The 15,309-nt window shown below is 31.3% G+C and overlaps 4 protein-coding genes across 9 annotated transcripts in view; 3 read left to right on the forward strand and 1 right to left on the reverse strand.

Moving 5' to 3' along the window:
* Nucleotides 1-219: 219 nt before the first annotated feature.
* Nucleotides 220-4,388, forward strand: Alix (programmed cell death 6-interacting protein-like protein AliX). Its single transcript, XM_076909867.1, has 15 exons — nucleotides 220-485; nucleotides 734-849; nucleotides 1,035-1,162; nucleotides 1,240-1,518; nucleotides 1,593-1,694; nucleotides 1,768-1,990; nucleotides 2,080-2,203; nucleotides 2,309-2,486; nucleotides 2,555-2,716; nucleotides 2,870-3,013; nucleotides 3,088-3,303; nucleotides 3,382-3,531; nucleotides 3,618-3,759; nucleotides 3,842-4,030; nucleotides 4,104-4,388. Exons 1-15 carry the CDS (start codon nucleotides 280-282, stop codon nucleotides 4,208-4,210), a joined length of 2,466 nt encoding a protein of 821 aa, XP_076765982.1. The 5' UTR covers nucleotides 220-279; the 3' UTR covers nucleotides 4,211-4,388.
* A 1,085-nt stretch (nucleotides 4,389-5,473) lies between these two features.
* On the forward strand, nucleotides 5,474-7,198 carry LOC143432897 (alpha-2-macroglobulin receptor-associated protein). Its single transcript, XM_076909871.1, has 7 exons — nucleotides 5,474-5,748; nucleotides 5,827-5,968; nucleotides 6,040-6,210; nucleotides 6,287-6,397; nucleotides 6,473-6,584; nucleotides 6,681-6,837; nucleotides 6,899-7,198. The coding sequence occupies exons 1-7, from the start codon at nucleotides 5,548-5,550 to the stop codon at nucleotides 7,100-7,102; spliced, it is 1,098 nt and encodes a 365-aa protein (XP_076765986.1). The 5' UTR covers nucleotides 5,474-5,547; the 3' UTR covers nucleotides 7,103-7,198.
* A 285-nt stretch (nucleotides 7,199-7,483) lies between these two features.
* On the forward strand, nucleotides 7,484-8,845 carry Dnali1 (Putative inner dynein arm light chain, axonemal Dnali1). Its single transcript, XM_076909716.1, has 6 exons — nucleotides 7,484-7,649; nucleotides 7,753-7,908; nucleotides 7,971-8,103; nucleotides 8,183-8,328; nucleotides 8,397-8,594; nucleotides 8,687-8,845. The coding sequence occupies exons 1-6, from the start codon at nucleotides 7,557-7,559 to the stop codon at nucleotides 8,720-8,722; spliced, it is 762 nt and encodes a 253-aa protein (XP_076765831.1). The 5' UTR covers nucleotides 7,484-7,556; the 3' UTR covers nucleotides 8,723-8,845.
* A 3,019-nt stretch (nucleotides 8,846-11,864) lies between these two features.
* The window catches only part of Scrib (scribble planar cell polarity protein), a 36,978-nt gene continuing 33,533 nt past the window's right edge, over nucleotides 11,865-15,309 (reverse strand). For 3 of the 6 annotated variants that reach the window (XM_076909857.1, XM_076909852.1, XM_076909856.1), the window contains 5 exons: nucleotides 14,196-14,301; nucleotides 13,806-13,919; nucleotides 13,558-13,686; nucleotides 13,128-13,328; nucleotides 11,865-12,222 (listed from right to left, as the gene is read on the reverse strand). In XM_076909857.1, coding sequence (XP_076765972.1) covers nucleotides 11,950-12,222; nucleotides 13,128-13,328; nucleotides 13,558-13,686; nucleotides 13,806-13,919; nucleotides 14,196-14,301 — 823 coding nt within the window. In that variant the 3' untranslated portion in view covers nucleotides 11,865-11,949. Of the gene's footprint in view, nucleotides 12,223-12,518; nucleotides 12,613-13,127; nucleotides 13,329-13,557; nucleotides 13,687-13,805; nucleotides 13,920-14,195; nucleotides 14,302-14,345; nucleotides 15,277-15,309 lie in introns of those variants that run through there. The other 3 variants (XM_076909855.1, XM_076909854.1, XM_076909858.1) reach the window with 3 other exon arrangements.

The following is a 15,309-nucleotide window of genomic DNA, read 5'->3' on the forward strand; positions in this document are numbered from 1 at the left end:
CAAGGATATAAGGGGTATATGCAATCAATCTACTTTGTTACAGTAGCAGTAGTAATAGTAAGATACATTGTAATTAATTAAAATTTTTAAGACGTTTAAAAGCTTTATGAACGATAGACGTGATGTATTACACGTAAAACGTAACGTACCCTAAAATTATCACGTGTCATAATAATGTATACGTACCTACGCAGGTATAACATCTGAGATATCTACATAAGTACTTACTAGGTATCTACAGACAAATGATATTTAGTTCCGTATCAGCCAGACGTCAAAATGGCTGAGTTAATTTCGGTCCCGTTGAAGAAACCGTCTGACGTTGATGTCGTTAAACCGCTGTCAAATGTTATTAAATCGACATACAGTAACGCGAATAATCAAAAGGACTATACGGAGGCGATTATAGATTTTAGTAAGCTAAGGAATAATGCTCTGTGGCGAGCTTTCGAGAAGTATGAAAGTTCGTTAGAGGTTATATACAGGTATGAGTCATCTTTAAATCATTATTACATTAATTTTAGTTATGACAATGCTTTCGAGCATGTAAATAATTCATTATATTTTGTTTTATGAGATTTCCAGATACTTCTTAACTTTCCATGATATTTAATGCAACTATGAAATAACGTATAGGGATATAAATATATTATAACACAATAAAATACTATTTTAAAGTAGTAACCTGTTTTTTTTTTTTGTTAAATAAAAAACTTTTACTCGTTCTCTTTAGTTACTATGATCAATTGTGTGCGTTGGAAGGTAAGATACCTGCCCACGAGTTACAAATTCCGTTTAAATGGAAAGATGCGTTTGATCGTACCATATTTGGTGGAAAACTGAGTCTAAGTAAGTTTTTCTCAATATATTTTTAAATCCAGAGTACAAGCTATTCATATTTGATGTAGAAGGATTAATAATTAGGTACATAGATAAGATAAACCATTCTTGATTGTATCATTATTCGTGACTATACCTTCGATAATATTGACTTAACGATATCTAAAATGATATATAATATTTGATATTTTCAGCAATTAGTACATTGGCATATGAAAAAGTATGTGTATTATTTAATATCGCTGCTTTACAAAGTTCGGTTGCGGCGACACAATCTTTGGAAAGCGACGAAGGATTGAAATTGGCTGCAAAATTGTTTCAAGTAAACATTAAAAATAATTGAAAAGATAGCATGAAATATTTGTATCTACATAATTTTTATTGTTGCATAAATTTTAGCAATCTGCTGGTATCTTTAATTATCTCAAAGCAAATGTTATGATGGCTATCCAACAAGAACCAACACCTGATATTAGTCCAGAAACATTAGGTGCACTATCTGCATTGATGCTTGCTCAAGCTCAAGAAATATTTGTACACAAAGCAATCCATGATGCCATGAAAGATGGAGTTGTTGCTAGATTAGCTTCGCAGGCAGAGGAACTATATGCAGATGCATTGAAGTTATTCCAAAAAGAGATTTTCAGAGCATTTTGGGATAAGGAATGGGTTCCCTTAGTACGTGTACACAATTATATTTGCATAATTAATACCAAATCTATCTTGAATAATTGTACATAATATTGATACAGATTGCAGGAAAGCAAGCCGGATATCGTGCAATGACTGAATTTTATCAATCGTTAGTTTGTAAAAATAATAAGACAATTGGAGAAGAAATTGCAAGATTGGAGGTAAGTCTTGTAAGATGTATTTTAAGCTTGCGAATGTATATTTGTGAATATTAAGTATGATGTATGATTTCAGCATGCTGTAGAACTATTCAAATCTGCGCAGCAACGTTCAAATAAACCTCATTTGTTCCAAGATTATGCCAATAGAGCTCAAAGAAATCTTGCTGAAGTGAAAAAAGACAATGATTTTATTTATCACGAGAGAATACCGGACATAAAATCTTTGGAACCTGTTGGAAAAGCTAGTGTTGCTAAATTGATACCAATGCCTGAAGTTTTCAGTTCGAACTTCAAAGGTTTGTTACTTTAACAAATGTAATAATATTTTCTTGTCTATATATATGTATTGTACTATTTATTATACATGTATGTTATATATTTTTAGATCTATTTTCTGATTTATTGCCCGTTAGCGTACATCAAGCGATGTCATCTTACGATGTTCGTCGTAATGAATTGGTTAATTCAGAAATTTCCAAATTGCGTGAAATGACACAAGTCCTAAATGGGTATGATTATGATGCATATTTATACTTTGTAATAAGTCTGTTATTATATATATTCTAATGTTATTATATTAAAGCAATGTAATAATGTAATAAATTTCTTTTTAGTGTATTAGCAAGTTTAAATTTACCGGCAGCTATCGAAGATACAAGTGGAACCGAATTACCACAATCAGTATTGGAAAAGGCTCAGTATGTGAAAGAGGCAGGAGGAATTAGAGCTTTGGAAAACTCTATGAAAGAGTTACCTGATTTATTGCAAAGAAATAAAGAACTGTTAGATGAGGTAACGAGACATACAAATTACGATAGAATTATTGCTTCTCGATATAAGTAATTATTTTATTTTTATAGAGTGAGCGAATGCTTCAAGAGGAACGCGAGTCCGATGATCAATTAAAAGAACAATTCAAAGATCGCTGGACAAGAACACCTAGTAGCCGTTTAACAGAACAATTTCATACTACTTTACGCAAATATCGTGAAATTATTAACAACGCAGTAGCAGCTGATAAGGTGAACAAATATATTTCCGGTATACTGGTACATTATGCTAAGTCATTGGACATAGTTCCTTAGAAACAAAATTTAAATCTCACTCAGAGTTATAGTGAAAAATTGACATGTCTTTACCTTAATCCTTTGTATAATAATCGTTACGTGGCGTAGGTTGTACGTGAGAAATTTGAAAATCATAAAGAAGGTATGGAAATTCTAAGTTTAGATGAAAACACTATGATTAATGCCGTACCAACTGGATCGGCGGTTCAGGAAAGCAGTATTGTTGCACAACTCAGAAAGTTAATGGAAAATGTAAGTTTTTCGTATAAATTAATTGATTTTTTCTTTCCAAATAACATTAAACTATTGAGTTGTTCTGTCTCAAGGTCGAGGCATTGAAAACAGAACGTGATGTTATAGAAAGTGAATTAAAGTCTGCTACTACTGATATGAAAGCAGTATTTTTGTCAGCACTTGCAAAAGACAGCACAATTGATGAACTTAATTTATCTATAGAGAGTTTAGGAAAGACTTACGGGCCTTTACAAAAACAAGTAAGAGATAGTATTGCACGACAAGAACAATTGATCGCTAATATTCAGGTACGTACAACTGACTCAACTATTACTCTGCAAAACAACTACAGTCTACAATTGTATTAAATTCAATACCAATTTTAGAGGTGTCATGCAGAATTTACATCCGAACAGTCTGGTAGTGGTAGTTCAAGAGAGGCGATGTTATGTAAATTAGCAGCTGCTTATGATGCATTTAAAGAATTGAAAGGCAATTTAAACGAAGGTGCTAAATTCTACAATGATTTAACACAGGTAAATATCTGTTGTTAATATTTTAAATATTTTTTTATTACGTTTGTGTTATATTGAAGTTAAAACGTATAATACTTTATCTATAGTTACTAGTAGTCTTCCAAAACAAAATATCGGACTTCTGTTTTGCTCGGAAAACAGAGAAAGAGGAATTACTGAAAGACTTAACGTCAAATTTAAGCCAGCCTGGCCCACTCACAACTCCCAGCATTCCATCGCATCACGCGGGTACAAATATAATTCTAATGAAATAACTTCAAATCACAAAGTAACTAACGTAATCAACCTTTGAAATGTAATAAATGTGTAGGGACACCAGGGCAGAATCAATCTGGAACAGAGCAGAGTGGATCATCGCAGTTACCATATCCTACACATTTCCAAGGTGGAATGCCTATGCCATATGGTGCTGGCCCGGCCACACCATATCCTGCATATATTGCTCCTCCTATGCCTGCTACGTATAATCCTTATGCAACAATGCCCTACCCAGCGCAAGGTAATTTAAACAATACGAAATCATTGTTGACGTGATGTTACGTTAAATTTGATGTTTTGCGTTTCATCTGTAGGAAATTATAATCCGTATCAAGGTATACCTCCAACTCCTTACGGTGGGTATGCAACCTTGCCACGTTACGGTGGTAACCAACATCATCCTCAAGGACCTCCGTTTTGAACTGTAATGCGCTGTGATTGCAAAACGTAACTACGTGGAATTTAGGAGAATGAGAAACCAGTTTACGTGTACACAATAACATTACGGGGATTCAAAGCATAATACGTGTCATTCTGTCCAGCATTAAGCAGTAAAAAGAAATAGCGTGTTAAAGATAAATATGAAAGAAATTATATTCCTTAATTGTTATTGTATATCGCGCAGTTGAATATTTGATACAGAATATATCGAGATACGTGATATATTTTAAGCTTTATATATATAAATAATGCTTCACGAGAATGAATTTAAAAATAATGATGCCTGTGCAGTTCATAAAAAATATGTTGTAACATAATATATACCGTAGTCAATGACTACGTATAATGCCTATAAATCGTGATTATGTCATTGCTATTAGCATTTCAACTTCTTTCTTTGTATTTATAAATATGCAGTCTTGTATACGTTAACAGTATTTTGTTGCATAAAATTGATTACTTCGTTTACAGTCATACATTTCGTTTGAAATTGTACGTTATATTTTTTGTAATAAACAAAACTACGCATAATATTGAAAACAATGTTGAAAGTAATGTAAAATTTCCAAATGTGATGGCAAAAAGCGGCATCATATCCTATAGGGCTATCTTTGGTTTTAATAAATATTTGTAATGCTCTACAATCTTTGTACTTTATATTATTCCATTACACAAATTATTTATTTTATTAATTAAATATTAAAAATATTTAAAAAAGAAACGTAAACTACTTTTCGACCAGTGGCGCCATCTCTGTAAAAAGATTTAGAGGTAAGAGAGAGAAAGATATATAAGAAAGAGTGAGACAGATGATATCGACTCTACGCTAGAACCCCTGGCGCCATCTCTATAAAAAGTGCTCAAACTGGTCGCGCACGGTTATCGACAGCGAAGTCAACTAGTGAAACAGTGGCGCCATCTCTGTGAGCGAACCCGAAACTAAAGTTCGATTAGTTTCCGTAATTTTTACAGAGATGGCGCCACGGGTAATAAAAGTTAAAAGGTGACTACATATGTGTACGTGTATGCGTGTGCAAGTGTATATTTAAGCTATTATATTATTGTATAGATATATCTAAATTTGTAACAGAGTTGTATTTTACCTTGATTAATTAATTGCCTGTCTTCTTTCTCTTACAAGATTGACAAGAGGGACGAAGAGAAGGAGATTGAAGAATTAATGAAAAAACTTGACTGCAATGAACTTATAGGTAGCGTACAAAGACGGTCAAAGGCAATTTTACGTGTGTCGTAGCAGAGGATTAATTAATCTTTTCCTGCAAGGATAGTAGACGAAAATATTAAGAACGAAGGATAATGGCATTTTTAAAGAGTACCTGGTTATTAATAAGTTTATGCATTCTATTGTTGCATACGAGTGCAGCTGTTAACAAATATTCCGCAGCTGCAAATAAGCCTAAGTATGAGGATCCCCTTGCGTTTCCAACCTCTCTCCGTGAATTAGATAAACCATTTCGCATGGCAAAATTAAATGTAGTGTGGATAAAAGCAAGGAATGTAAGTATTGATATACACAGTAAATTTTGGGCCTACGTACATGTGAGAAAACATATCACCAAGTTTATTTCCTTTCAGCGTCTGACAGATGCAAAGTTGCAGTCAATATTCAGTGATTTGAAAATTCATGACAAAGAAGAAATTGCGTATAAACATTACAAGGCTGAAGGGAAAGATCCAAATGGCGAAGAAGAAGCACGTTTGAGAAAGAAACTTATTGGTAATTTAATACAAATAGCAACAATTTCCATGCGTGCAGTAATTTTCATTAAACTTTCTATTCCTTTAAAGGTATTATGAGCACCTATGGAATATTGGAGAATTTCAATGATACAGAGAATCCAGAATTGTTAAAGAAACAGAAACCTTTAAACGATGGCAGTAATTATATTGCCAGAAATGTTTTTAGGGATACAAGACTAAACAAATTATGGGCCAAAGCTGAAGTGGCAGGTTTTACATGCAAGTGTTTAAAAAGTCATGCAACAAATGAGTGCTTATATAATAAATAATAATAATTAATTTATGTATTCGATAGACGAGGAACTAGAAACTTTAAAAGAAGAATTCCAACACTATCAAGATAAAATGGACGAGTACATGAATCTGCTGCAAGACGTGGACGCTGGTGATAAAGAAGCATATAAAAGTAATTCCTTCTTACATGACTTGCTTACTGTTCTCAAAATAGAATAGACTAAGTTTCTTGCATTATTTTTCACAGATAGCTTACATGATAAACCAGAAAGTTGGAATGAAATAGACAAAGAGGAAGAAATTTCTAATAATGTTGCAGAGAAGAAGTTAGATCATCTGGAGAAAACCAGTTTACTTAGGTATGCATATACACTATGATCGTACACAATACTTACTCATACATTACTCACAAAAAATATACTTAGAATGAAAGATATTTACATATGAAATTTTAGGGAGAAACATATGGAACTTAGAAATAAGTACGAGCATTTGGACAGATTAACTGCGAAAGGTCCGAAACATAAAGAATTTATAGAACCAAAAGTGCAAGGTTTATGGCGTATCGTATTGGAAGCACAATTTACACCAGAAGAACGTGCGTCATTGAAGGTAAGTTATACGTGTATACATTTTCTTCAAACTCATTATTCATAATGCACTTTATTACCAGCAAGAGCTGTTACACTATGAAGGAAGATTACTCAAATTACGACACTTGCATACGGAAGCTGCTTTGGAAGCTGCGCGACAAGGAAAAAAGTACGAGATAGATAATTCTACTCACGAGCAACATATAAAAAAACACGCTAGGACCGTCCAAAAGCTCCATGCAGATCTCGAGGCAAAAATTATGCAGAGACACTCGGAACTTTAATACATATTGACGATAGCTTAACAAATTTATACAAATGTTATTACGTTACGCATTAATTATAACTAAAAACCTATGTTAAAGGTACATGCAACAGAGATGTAAAAAAATTTTCGCACCCATCTATGTGAGATTTATAAGGATCTAATCTTTTAACTCTAGCATTTTATATTATATTTACATGATATATATTTTTAAAAAGTTTATGTATGTTTTTTAGTCTATGTATAATTTTATCGTGTTTGAAATAATAAAAGTTGTATTGTGATGCTATTTCTTAATTTTCTATCTTAGTAACTGTATCTTAGTAACGCATAATACATCAATATTGCTATGACAATTGCTAGTATCAAATTTTGCTATCATAGCGAAGATAAACAACTATGAATGCTTAAATGATACCTTTTTTTAAAGATATATTAATTATATGATATAGTGTGCATACATCGACAACATAATGGCAACAGCAATAAAGGATCGAGTTATTCCAACTATGGATACTCTGGTTAAATATGACAATCCTGTTTTAGTTACAACACGTCCAGAGAAGGTTTAATTTTCACCAACTAAAACAAACGCCATTTTTGTTAATTTTAGTAGAATAATTAAATGCACAATAATAAACTGCTCAAATTGTTTTATCATTAAAATAGATACTTAAAGATCAGGTACAAAAAATCGGAGTGGCAGCTTGTAAAGTTGAAACAACTATTCCTACACTCGACACACGGCATGAAACTTCTGAAATTCTAAATAGAATTCTACCACCTAAACAATGGGAAGAGGATGGTCAATTATGGACTCAAAAAGTATATCTTCCTACTTTAGTAAATAATCTATTCTATTCCTAATGTATTGTTTCATATATCAGGTATCAAGCACACCAGCAACAAGATTAGATGTTATCAATTTGCAAGAACAATTAGATATGAAATTGCAGCAAAGGCAAGCCAGAGAAACTGGTATTTGTCCAGTACGCAGGGAGCTTTATACACAGTGCTTCGGTAAATTGTATTTATGTCAATAGAACGCTAGTAAAAATATACTACCATTTTATGAACAGTTTATAATACTTTTGGCTAGATGAAATAATACGTCAGGTAACAGTGAATTGTGCAGAACGTGGACTGCTCCTACTTAGAATACGAGATGAGCTCAAAATGACATTAGCTGCGTATCAAACTCTATACCAAAGCAGTATTGCTTTTGGTATGCGCAAAGCTCTACAAGTATGGGCTATTATTCTTAAAAAATAAGAGTATCAAAGGATATTAAATCTTTGATAAGATTTTTACAGGCTGAACAAGGGAAAGAAGATTTAATTGCTGCTGCAGATGACTTGCAATTACAAAAGACTGAATTAGAAAAAACAGTTGTTGAACTAAAACAAAAATTTGAACAGGCTGAAAAAAGAGCAGCTGAATTAAGGGAAGCTGAAGAAAAAAAACATATGGAAGAGATACAATTCCTGAAAAAAACAAATCAACAGTTAAAAGTGAATAACCTTTACATAGCGAAATTTTATTACTTTAACAAAGTCTAGACGAACATAAAAGAGGTGCATTAATTGAATTATTTTTATTTCAGACACAGTTGGAGGGAATTATTGCACCAAAAAGATAAAATCAAATATATAAATAATTATTATGTAATTTACAATAGAAATAGATATATATTATGATCCTATATGTGAATGGTTTTTAATTCAATAATATCAGTATAAAAACATTGAAATTTTCTTTATCTTCTTAGTTTATGATAAATTTGCACTTGCATATATATTTTTTGTTTACAAATTTGTTGAACATTGTAAAACTTATATAAATATTGTTTAATAGTAAACATGGGTAAATAAATACATATTTGTTTAATTTGTCAACGTGCAGTACCACAAATTTGATACTTATTGTATGAACAGTGTTTTTCCTTTTTTTATTATATTATGTCAGATGTATTTTACTTAATCTATCTATGCATGATTCAGCAATCGATTTAATATAAAACCAGGTATGTAATACTATCAAAATATAAAATACATGCAATAGAATGTAATATTTCTGTTTGTTGTAATTGATTATTAAAATAAGAACAAAGTACAAAGGTTTGAAAAGTACATACAAATTATTATTATCTATAATAGGATTTAACGTCGATGTAAAGTACTTCTAAACAACGGAGTTCATAATTATAGTTCTGTTCTTTGTACTAAAAAAAATTGTTTTCACTTAAATTTGATTATTTTATAATAGAAATGTATGTTGTATAATATTTAACACTATAATTGTTATAATGTTTTTGATCATGCTACTCCTGATGTTATAAAAAGCTACAATTTTTTTAAAAAATGGTTACTTTTTAAATAAGTTCACTAGAAATACATAATTAATATTATTGGCACTTTACATTTACCATACTAACATAGCTGATTTTATTGCTGACAGCACATACTAAATTACTTATAATGGCTATTGAAATAAAACGTGCTACATTTATGTTTTCTGATAACATAAATGAGATTGTGTATAATGGGAAAGACATATTTTTGTTTCTTACATCCTTATTAATAATTTTAAATTGGTCCCGCTCCCTTAATCGCACTTTACACCGCAGTTAATAGCATACTTGTCTGAATTAATGTTTTACTTAAGTTACATATTATTTAATTTCATATGCATAATATTCATAATCTTAATACTTAACAATATGGTTTGTGTTCCATTAAAAAAACATATACGAATTATATAGAATGCTGCTGTGTACTTTAAGATAATCTTTTTTTTTAGGTAGCTAATAGAACTACTAAAAATTTGTTTCCCCTCTTTCCTTCTTTTCTGATCTACACTGCTGAATAAATATACCTATTCATTTTGTATTGCTAAATAATTTTTTAACACAATAAAGAAACAGCATACATTCATATATTTCATTTCCTAAATAATCATTAATTTTTTTATACTTTTAATAGAAGTAAGGCGTTTTTCTTTCTTTGATCTTTCCATTACTTTCATGTTAGTTGTTTTTAAACGTCGGCTAGCTCTCTTTGTATTGAGCATGTAATTGAGAACATTGTGTGTTGTAAAATAAAAGAGACCAACGTTAAAAATATAACAACCATTAACACATAAATAAATTAAGATACAAAGAAAAAACAAAGCGTGTACAGTTTAATAGCATGTCTAAAAGAATAAAAAAAAATTTAGTATGTAGTATCCATCACATTAGTGGCAATTAATTTAGGTGGCAATAAAATTAAAATAAAAAAAAAAAAAATAATAAACTTTAAATACATTTCTTTCTAGAAAAAAATGAATGATGAAAAGATGTTAATATTTAACAATGAGATTAAACATATGTGCTCTTTAAAATGTGTTTCAATGTAGATTAGAACAGTTTTATATAACATATATATTAATTTACTTACTTCTAGATGAAAATAAATAAAATACTTTACAAACCATAGTAACTAGCCATAGTTTAACCCCTTGCTGTACCATTTAGCTTAACGAAATCCGTGCCCAAGCGGTTGGAGACGACGCGCACTAAACTGGAGCGTAATAACAATAGAAATCGACGATCTGTTATATATATCTGCTATACGAATTTGTGTCCACGAATCTCACTCGTGATGTTTACGTTTGGCCCGTATTTGTTTTTACGAGTCTAATTCGTGATATTCATGTTTTAAGCCACGAGATTGTTACCACGACTCAGACTCGTTAAAGTACGGCAAGGGATTAAGAATTACTTTTCATTTTTAAACTAATTAATAATTTTACATACATCCGAAACCAATTTATATATATTATGTTGTATTATAATTTGATTACACTTTTTTCATCTGTGTATATTGGTTGTTTCTGTATTATCTTAAAATACTGTTTCTGTATTGTTATCTAAACTGTGGAAAATTGTATGTATTAGATACAATATTCATTTAAAGAAAAAGAAAAAAAATTGCAAAGAGGAATGTGTATTGCTTTGTATATATAACAATATTTAGTATTGAATCACATCAATTTTTCACATATAAACTGACTTTAATAAATACGTTTCGTAAAAGAATTATGATCGTATAGTGTCGACAGTACAAATACTATTTTTATATAACACCCTAAAACTTTTCAGTATTGATATATCCTTTTATCAATATCATAAGAAGTTGAATGTTATGAAAAAAGTACAAAATACAAGGTCTATGAAGTGTGAAGATATATGGAAATTGATTATAATCTATAGCGAATGAAAAAGTATTCACACACTTTGAGCTTTCTGTCTATTATTGAGAATATAGTATTCAATACAATAAAAAGTAAAAACATCTGTTAATCCACAATAATTTACAAGAATGTAAGTGTTAATAAAATCATATCCAAGATATACTAAACATTTAATTTAATGTTACATAGAGAAACATTGCTAATAGAAATTGAAAATTTGCAGTGAATGAATACTTTCTTTTGATCACTATATGTTGCACCAGTTCAAGAAAACTATGATGCACTAATGCTAGCGACACATACACTATTCATAAGATCTGTATGTCAATACCAAGAACATAGCACAATCCAAGTAACGAATGACCATAGATTTGAATAAATCTAGTTCGTTACATAAAATGACGAGTACGAAATTTTGTTTATGTTATGCATGTATGCGTATACTTAAAAAAGAGTAACGCGCCGAACGAGTGATTTGTAGTATTATATGCACCGATACAGTAGGAATTCGAATTTTGAAATGTAGGTAAAGTATATAGATCAATATACTTTTGTAATGCTGTAATAAAATAATATTTCAATTTCCTTGCTTATGTTCTTCCTCATTTTGCACCAACGGTCAATTATTCGCGGTCAATGACGACCTCTCTTCGAACGTTTTCGTTTCTTTCTCTTAGAAACAAGAACAACAGTATTTGCACTTATTTTAGGAGCAGCACCTTCAGTGGCACTTGTAGATATAATCGTTTCGTTTTTCTCTTGTGGGGTGCATACAGCAGAAGACTGCCCGGTAATTTCTTCGCTTTCGCTTTCAGCATCACTTGCCCCCGTTCCAGTAATACTTTCTAGCTCATCCTCTGCGTTACTTAATTCCAGCGATATAATCTTTTCTCGCAGAGTTTCAACCTGGTTACATAAATGTAAATACAAAAGAAATTTCGCCTAAAGTAGGACATTAGAAGTTTGTATCGCTACATGTAATTATTAACTTAAATCATATGTAAGAAACATACGAATATAAACAAGTATACTACCATTACAGAATGAAATTGAACGTAAAGTTTATAATAGTTTTAGAAACATAAATATGATAGTACATGTATCAATACCACAAAAATAATCACAGTAAAGTAGTAGTTAAAAAAAATACCTTTATGCATGCTTAAGTAACTAGTGGTTAACAAAATTGAAAGTAGCATTACCAATAGTGTGAGGAAGAGTTTGTTAGTGTTCAGTGGAAATGAAATCAATTGCTCAAGGTGGTGCAGATTGCATTTCCGTGGTCAGTGCCGGATTCTTGGAACAACAAACACAACCATTGAACTAATGTTTCCATTAGATTTTTGTGCATTAAAGCAAAATATTTTTAGAGTAACATGCATACGTACACACACATAAGATTGTTTTAGAATTTACAAATTATAAATGTACGAGTACATTAAAATATACACTTTTATATCATCTTTTACTCGAATGTTTATAAAGATTATCTTCTAATTATATTAGGTGTTCCACGCAAATCGTAATTTTACCAATATCCAAATATAAAATATGCCAATTCTTTTAATTATAATATTCTTGTTATGATTCAGATGCGTAAATGTTTGTACTAAAAATTTCTAAGTATTAGAATTATATATTCATGATAAGCTATAGCAATTGCTTTTTACTGTTTCTATGCAATAAAATAACAATTACTATATCGCTCGTTTAGAAAATATACATCTTTCAGAACACGTCTCTGGTCCATAACGTAGATCAAACGATACTCTGGTGCTTAAATTTTGTGCTAGCTCTAGAATTTATAGTACCTGTCGCTCAATGAGCTTCTCGACGTACTCGACCGTTCGCACACGGCGTTCACCCGTCACCTCATCCACGTATTCCTCGGTACGCCGTGTGACCTTCTCGTCCACTACTTTCTCGGATTCGCGTATCTCTTTAGGGGGACCCACTTTGCTACGTACGGCAAGTTTGGGAAAATCTGCGCTAGACGGCCGTAACGTAGTGAACTATGATAGTAAGACAGACAAATGTGGTACCATTGTAGTTAATATCAACGTTTGTAAATACACGGAACACTATAAAGTTAGAGAACTACAGGCAAGCAAAGAAATACAATTAGTAGTACGATAAAAAATAATGCTGGTTAATTAGTTTTCAAACACATCGTTAGATTACGTTTTATTGCTTTAGTTGCTGCTAAGACGACTAGAGCAATGGTACGATGCAGGTGCTTACATCAGCTGGCTTTTCTGCTTCAGGAACGGGAAGAACAGAGTCTGTGGAATCCTGTATTGTATCTGTTTTATTCGCAGTATCCATCATTTCGCTCATTTTCTTAATTACTATCTGTGCTTGAAGAGCATCCTAAATACAAACGTTTAATATAAATAAATCTAGATATTGTTTCTCTTTCTTTCTCTCTCTTCAATGCATGAGTTTTTCAAGTTATAAGGAGTATTGAAATTAAAGCATGGATTATTCACCTGTTCTAGAGATTTTAAACGCGCTTGTCTCCATGCTGCGCGCTTCTCTGCCCTTAATGCTCTCTGCTCGGCAGGGGTTAATTGACTTTCTTCATCTTCATCCGAAATTTTACCCTGTGAAATGAAAAATGAAATGAGAAATAAAAGCCGTAGTGCTCATTCTAGATTAAAACAATTCTTACTCTTGTTGTCCATGTTGTATCATCTTACAGTAGAATCTTAATTATTTAAACTAATCATTACAGATACTATTCAATTAATCGAGAAAGAAGATCGTTTATACTTTGAAATATAAAAATATTGATATTAAATATAAAAGAGAACATTTTGAATTTATTGGTTTTCTTGTAATCAAGATTATACTGTATTAACATTCAATGAAAGTAATACCTCCTGTACAAGTCTCTCCTTCAAGCGACGTTCTGCTTTTGCCGTCCTTACGCTGCTTGGAAGATTCTGCAGAAGGGGGATCGAACTTCGCGAGCTCAGTCGGCTACTGCAAGGTAACGAGCATGCACACTGACAAATCATATACATGTGCCAAAGTTTTAATATTTATTCATTAAAAGAGGAGGTACAAAAGCAACGTCCAGTACAAAGGCGAAAAAATATTGGTACAACTTATATACAAAAAAAAAACGATAACAATACAAACAAAATTAGACTACACTACACATCAAATGTAAGTCTATGAATTATGTGATCGGATCGGTGCTGGGAGATTCTGAAGAATAATTATTTCCACGTTCTTGCTTTAATGACGATAAGACATTCGTATAAATAAAGGCAAGAACGAAACACTCGCGTTAAATAAATAATAATTTTTCTTCAAAATCGTTGAAATGCGCTTGCAGTGCGTGTGAAGAAAATGTATTAAAGCGTAAAAATTGTTGTCTGCGAAAACTATATTTCGATATACATTATCTTCGTAAACCTATGACCTCGTCTTATTAAGAAAATGGAACATGTAATTTTTATTGTGCAGTGAATGCCTGTATGCAAGCACAACCACAACCTGAATTGCAAGGTACAACGTGAATGTGAACTCGTAAGCCTATATACAGGTATACGTTATTTTATAAGCAAAAAATCGCTAACTTGTAACGAAACTATTTATACGCTAATTATAATAAGCATGCACACTTTTGTAATAAAGTAACAGTTACTATAAAAAGCACCTGATATAAATTATATGTACATATAAAACTTATCGCAGGTATTAAAATACTGATATTTACACTATGTCGTTTCATATAGAACGACGCAGCTTTTTTTGTTAATTAAAGAGGACTATAACTTTAATATGAAAAAAAAACAAAAAAATTTGTATATAATTTTGTAAACTATCAATTAATATTGATAAAAAATTTTGGTAATTATATGGACATAATTATTTCTCAATTGAAAGATAGCTGTCTCGTATAATACGCATATAATAATATAATAGAGAGCCACGTCTAGTATCTTACAACTGGAAAATAATTAATATGATTACATTACTTTA

The sequence above is a fragment of the Xylocopa sonorina genome, chromosome 2 (assembly GCF_050948175.1).
Source record: "Xylocopa sonorina isolate GNS202 chromosome 2, iyXylSono1_principal, whole genome shotgun sequence".
NCBI classification, from domain to species: domain Eukaryota; kingdom Metazoa; phylum Arthropoda; class Insecta; order Hymenoptera; family Apidae; genus Xylocopa; species Xylocopa sonorina.

Excerpts from the sequence above, each read along its gene's own strand:
- LOC143432897 (XM_076909871.1), top strand. The coding sequence starts at position 5,548 with ATGGCATTTTTAAAGAGTACCTGGTTATTAATAAGTTTATGCATTCTA. Across the intron at positions 6,398-6,472 it reads TGATAAAGAAGCATATAAAA|ATAGCTTACATGATAAACCA; the intron begins GTAATTCCTTCT and ends TATTTTTCACAG. Across the intron at positions 6,838-6,898 it reads AAGAACGTGCGTCATTGAAG|CAAGAGCTGTTACACTATGA; the intron begins GTAAGTTATACG and ends CTTTATTACCAG.
- Dnali1 (XM_076909716.1), top strand. The coding sequence starts at position 7,557 with ATGGCAACAGCAATAAAGGATCGAGTTATTCCAACTATGGATACTCTG. Across the intron at positions 7,650-7,752 it reads TTACAACACGTCCAGAGAAG|ATACTTAAAGATCAGGTACA; the intron begins GTTTAATTTTCA and ends TCATTAAAATAG. Across the intron at positions 8,104-8,182 it reads GCTTTATACACAGTGCTTCG|ATGAAATAATACGTCAGGTA; the intron begins GTAAATTGTATT and ends ACTTTTGGCTAG.
- Alix (XM_076909867.1), top strand. The coding sequence starts at position 280 with ATGGCTGAGTTAATTTCGGTCCCGTTGAAGAAACCGTCTGACGTTGAT. Across the intron at positions 1,991-2,079 it reads TTTCAGTTCGAACTTCAAAG|ATCTATTTTCTGATTTATTG; the intron begins GTTTGTTACTTT and ends ATATATTTTTAG. Across the intron at positions 3,304-3,381 it reads AATTGATCGCTAATATTCAG|AGGTGTCATGCAGAATTTAC; the intron begins GTACGTACAACT and ends TACCAATTTTAG.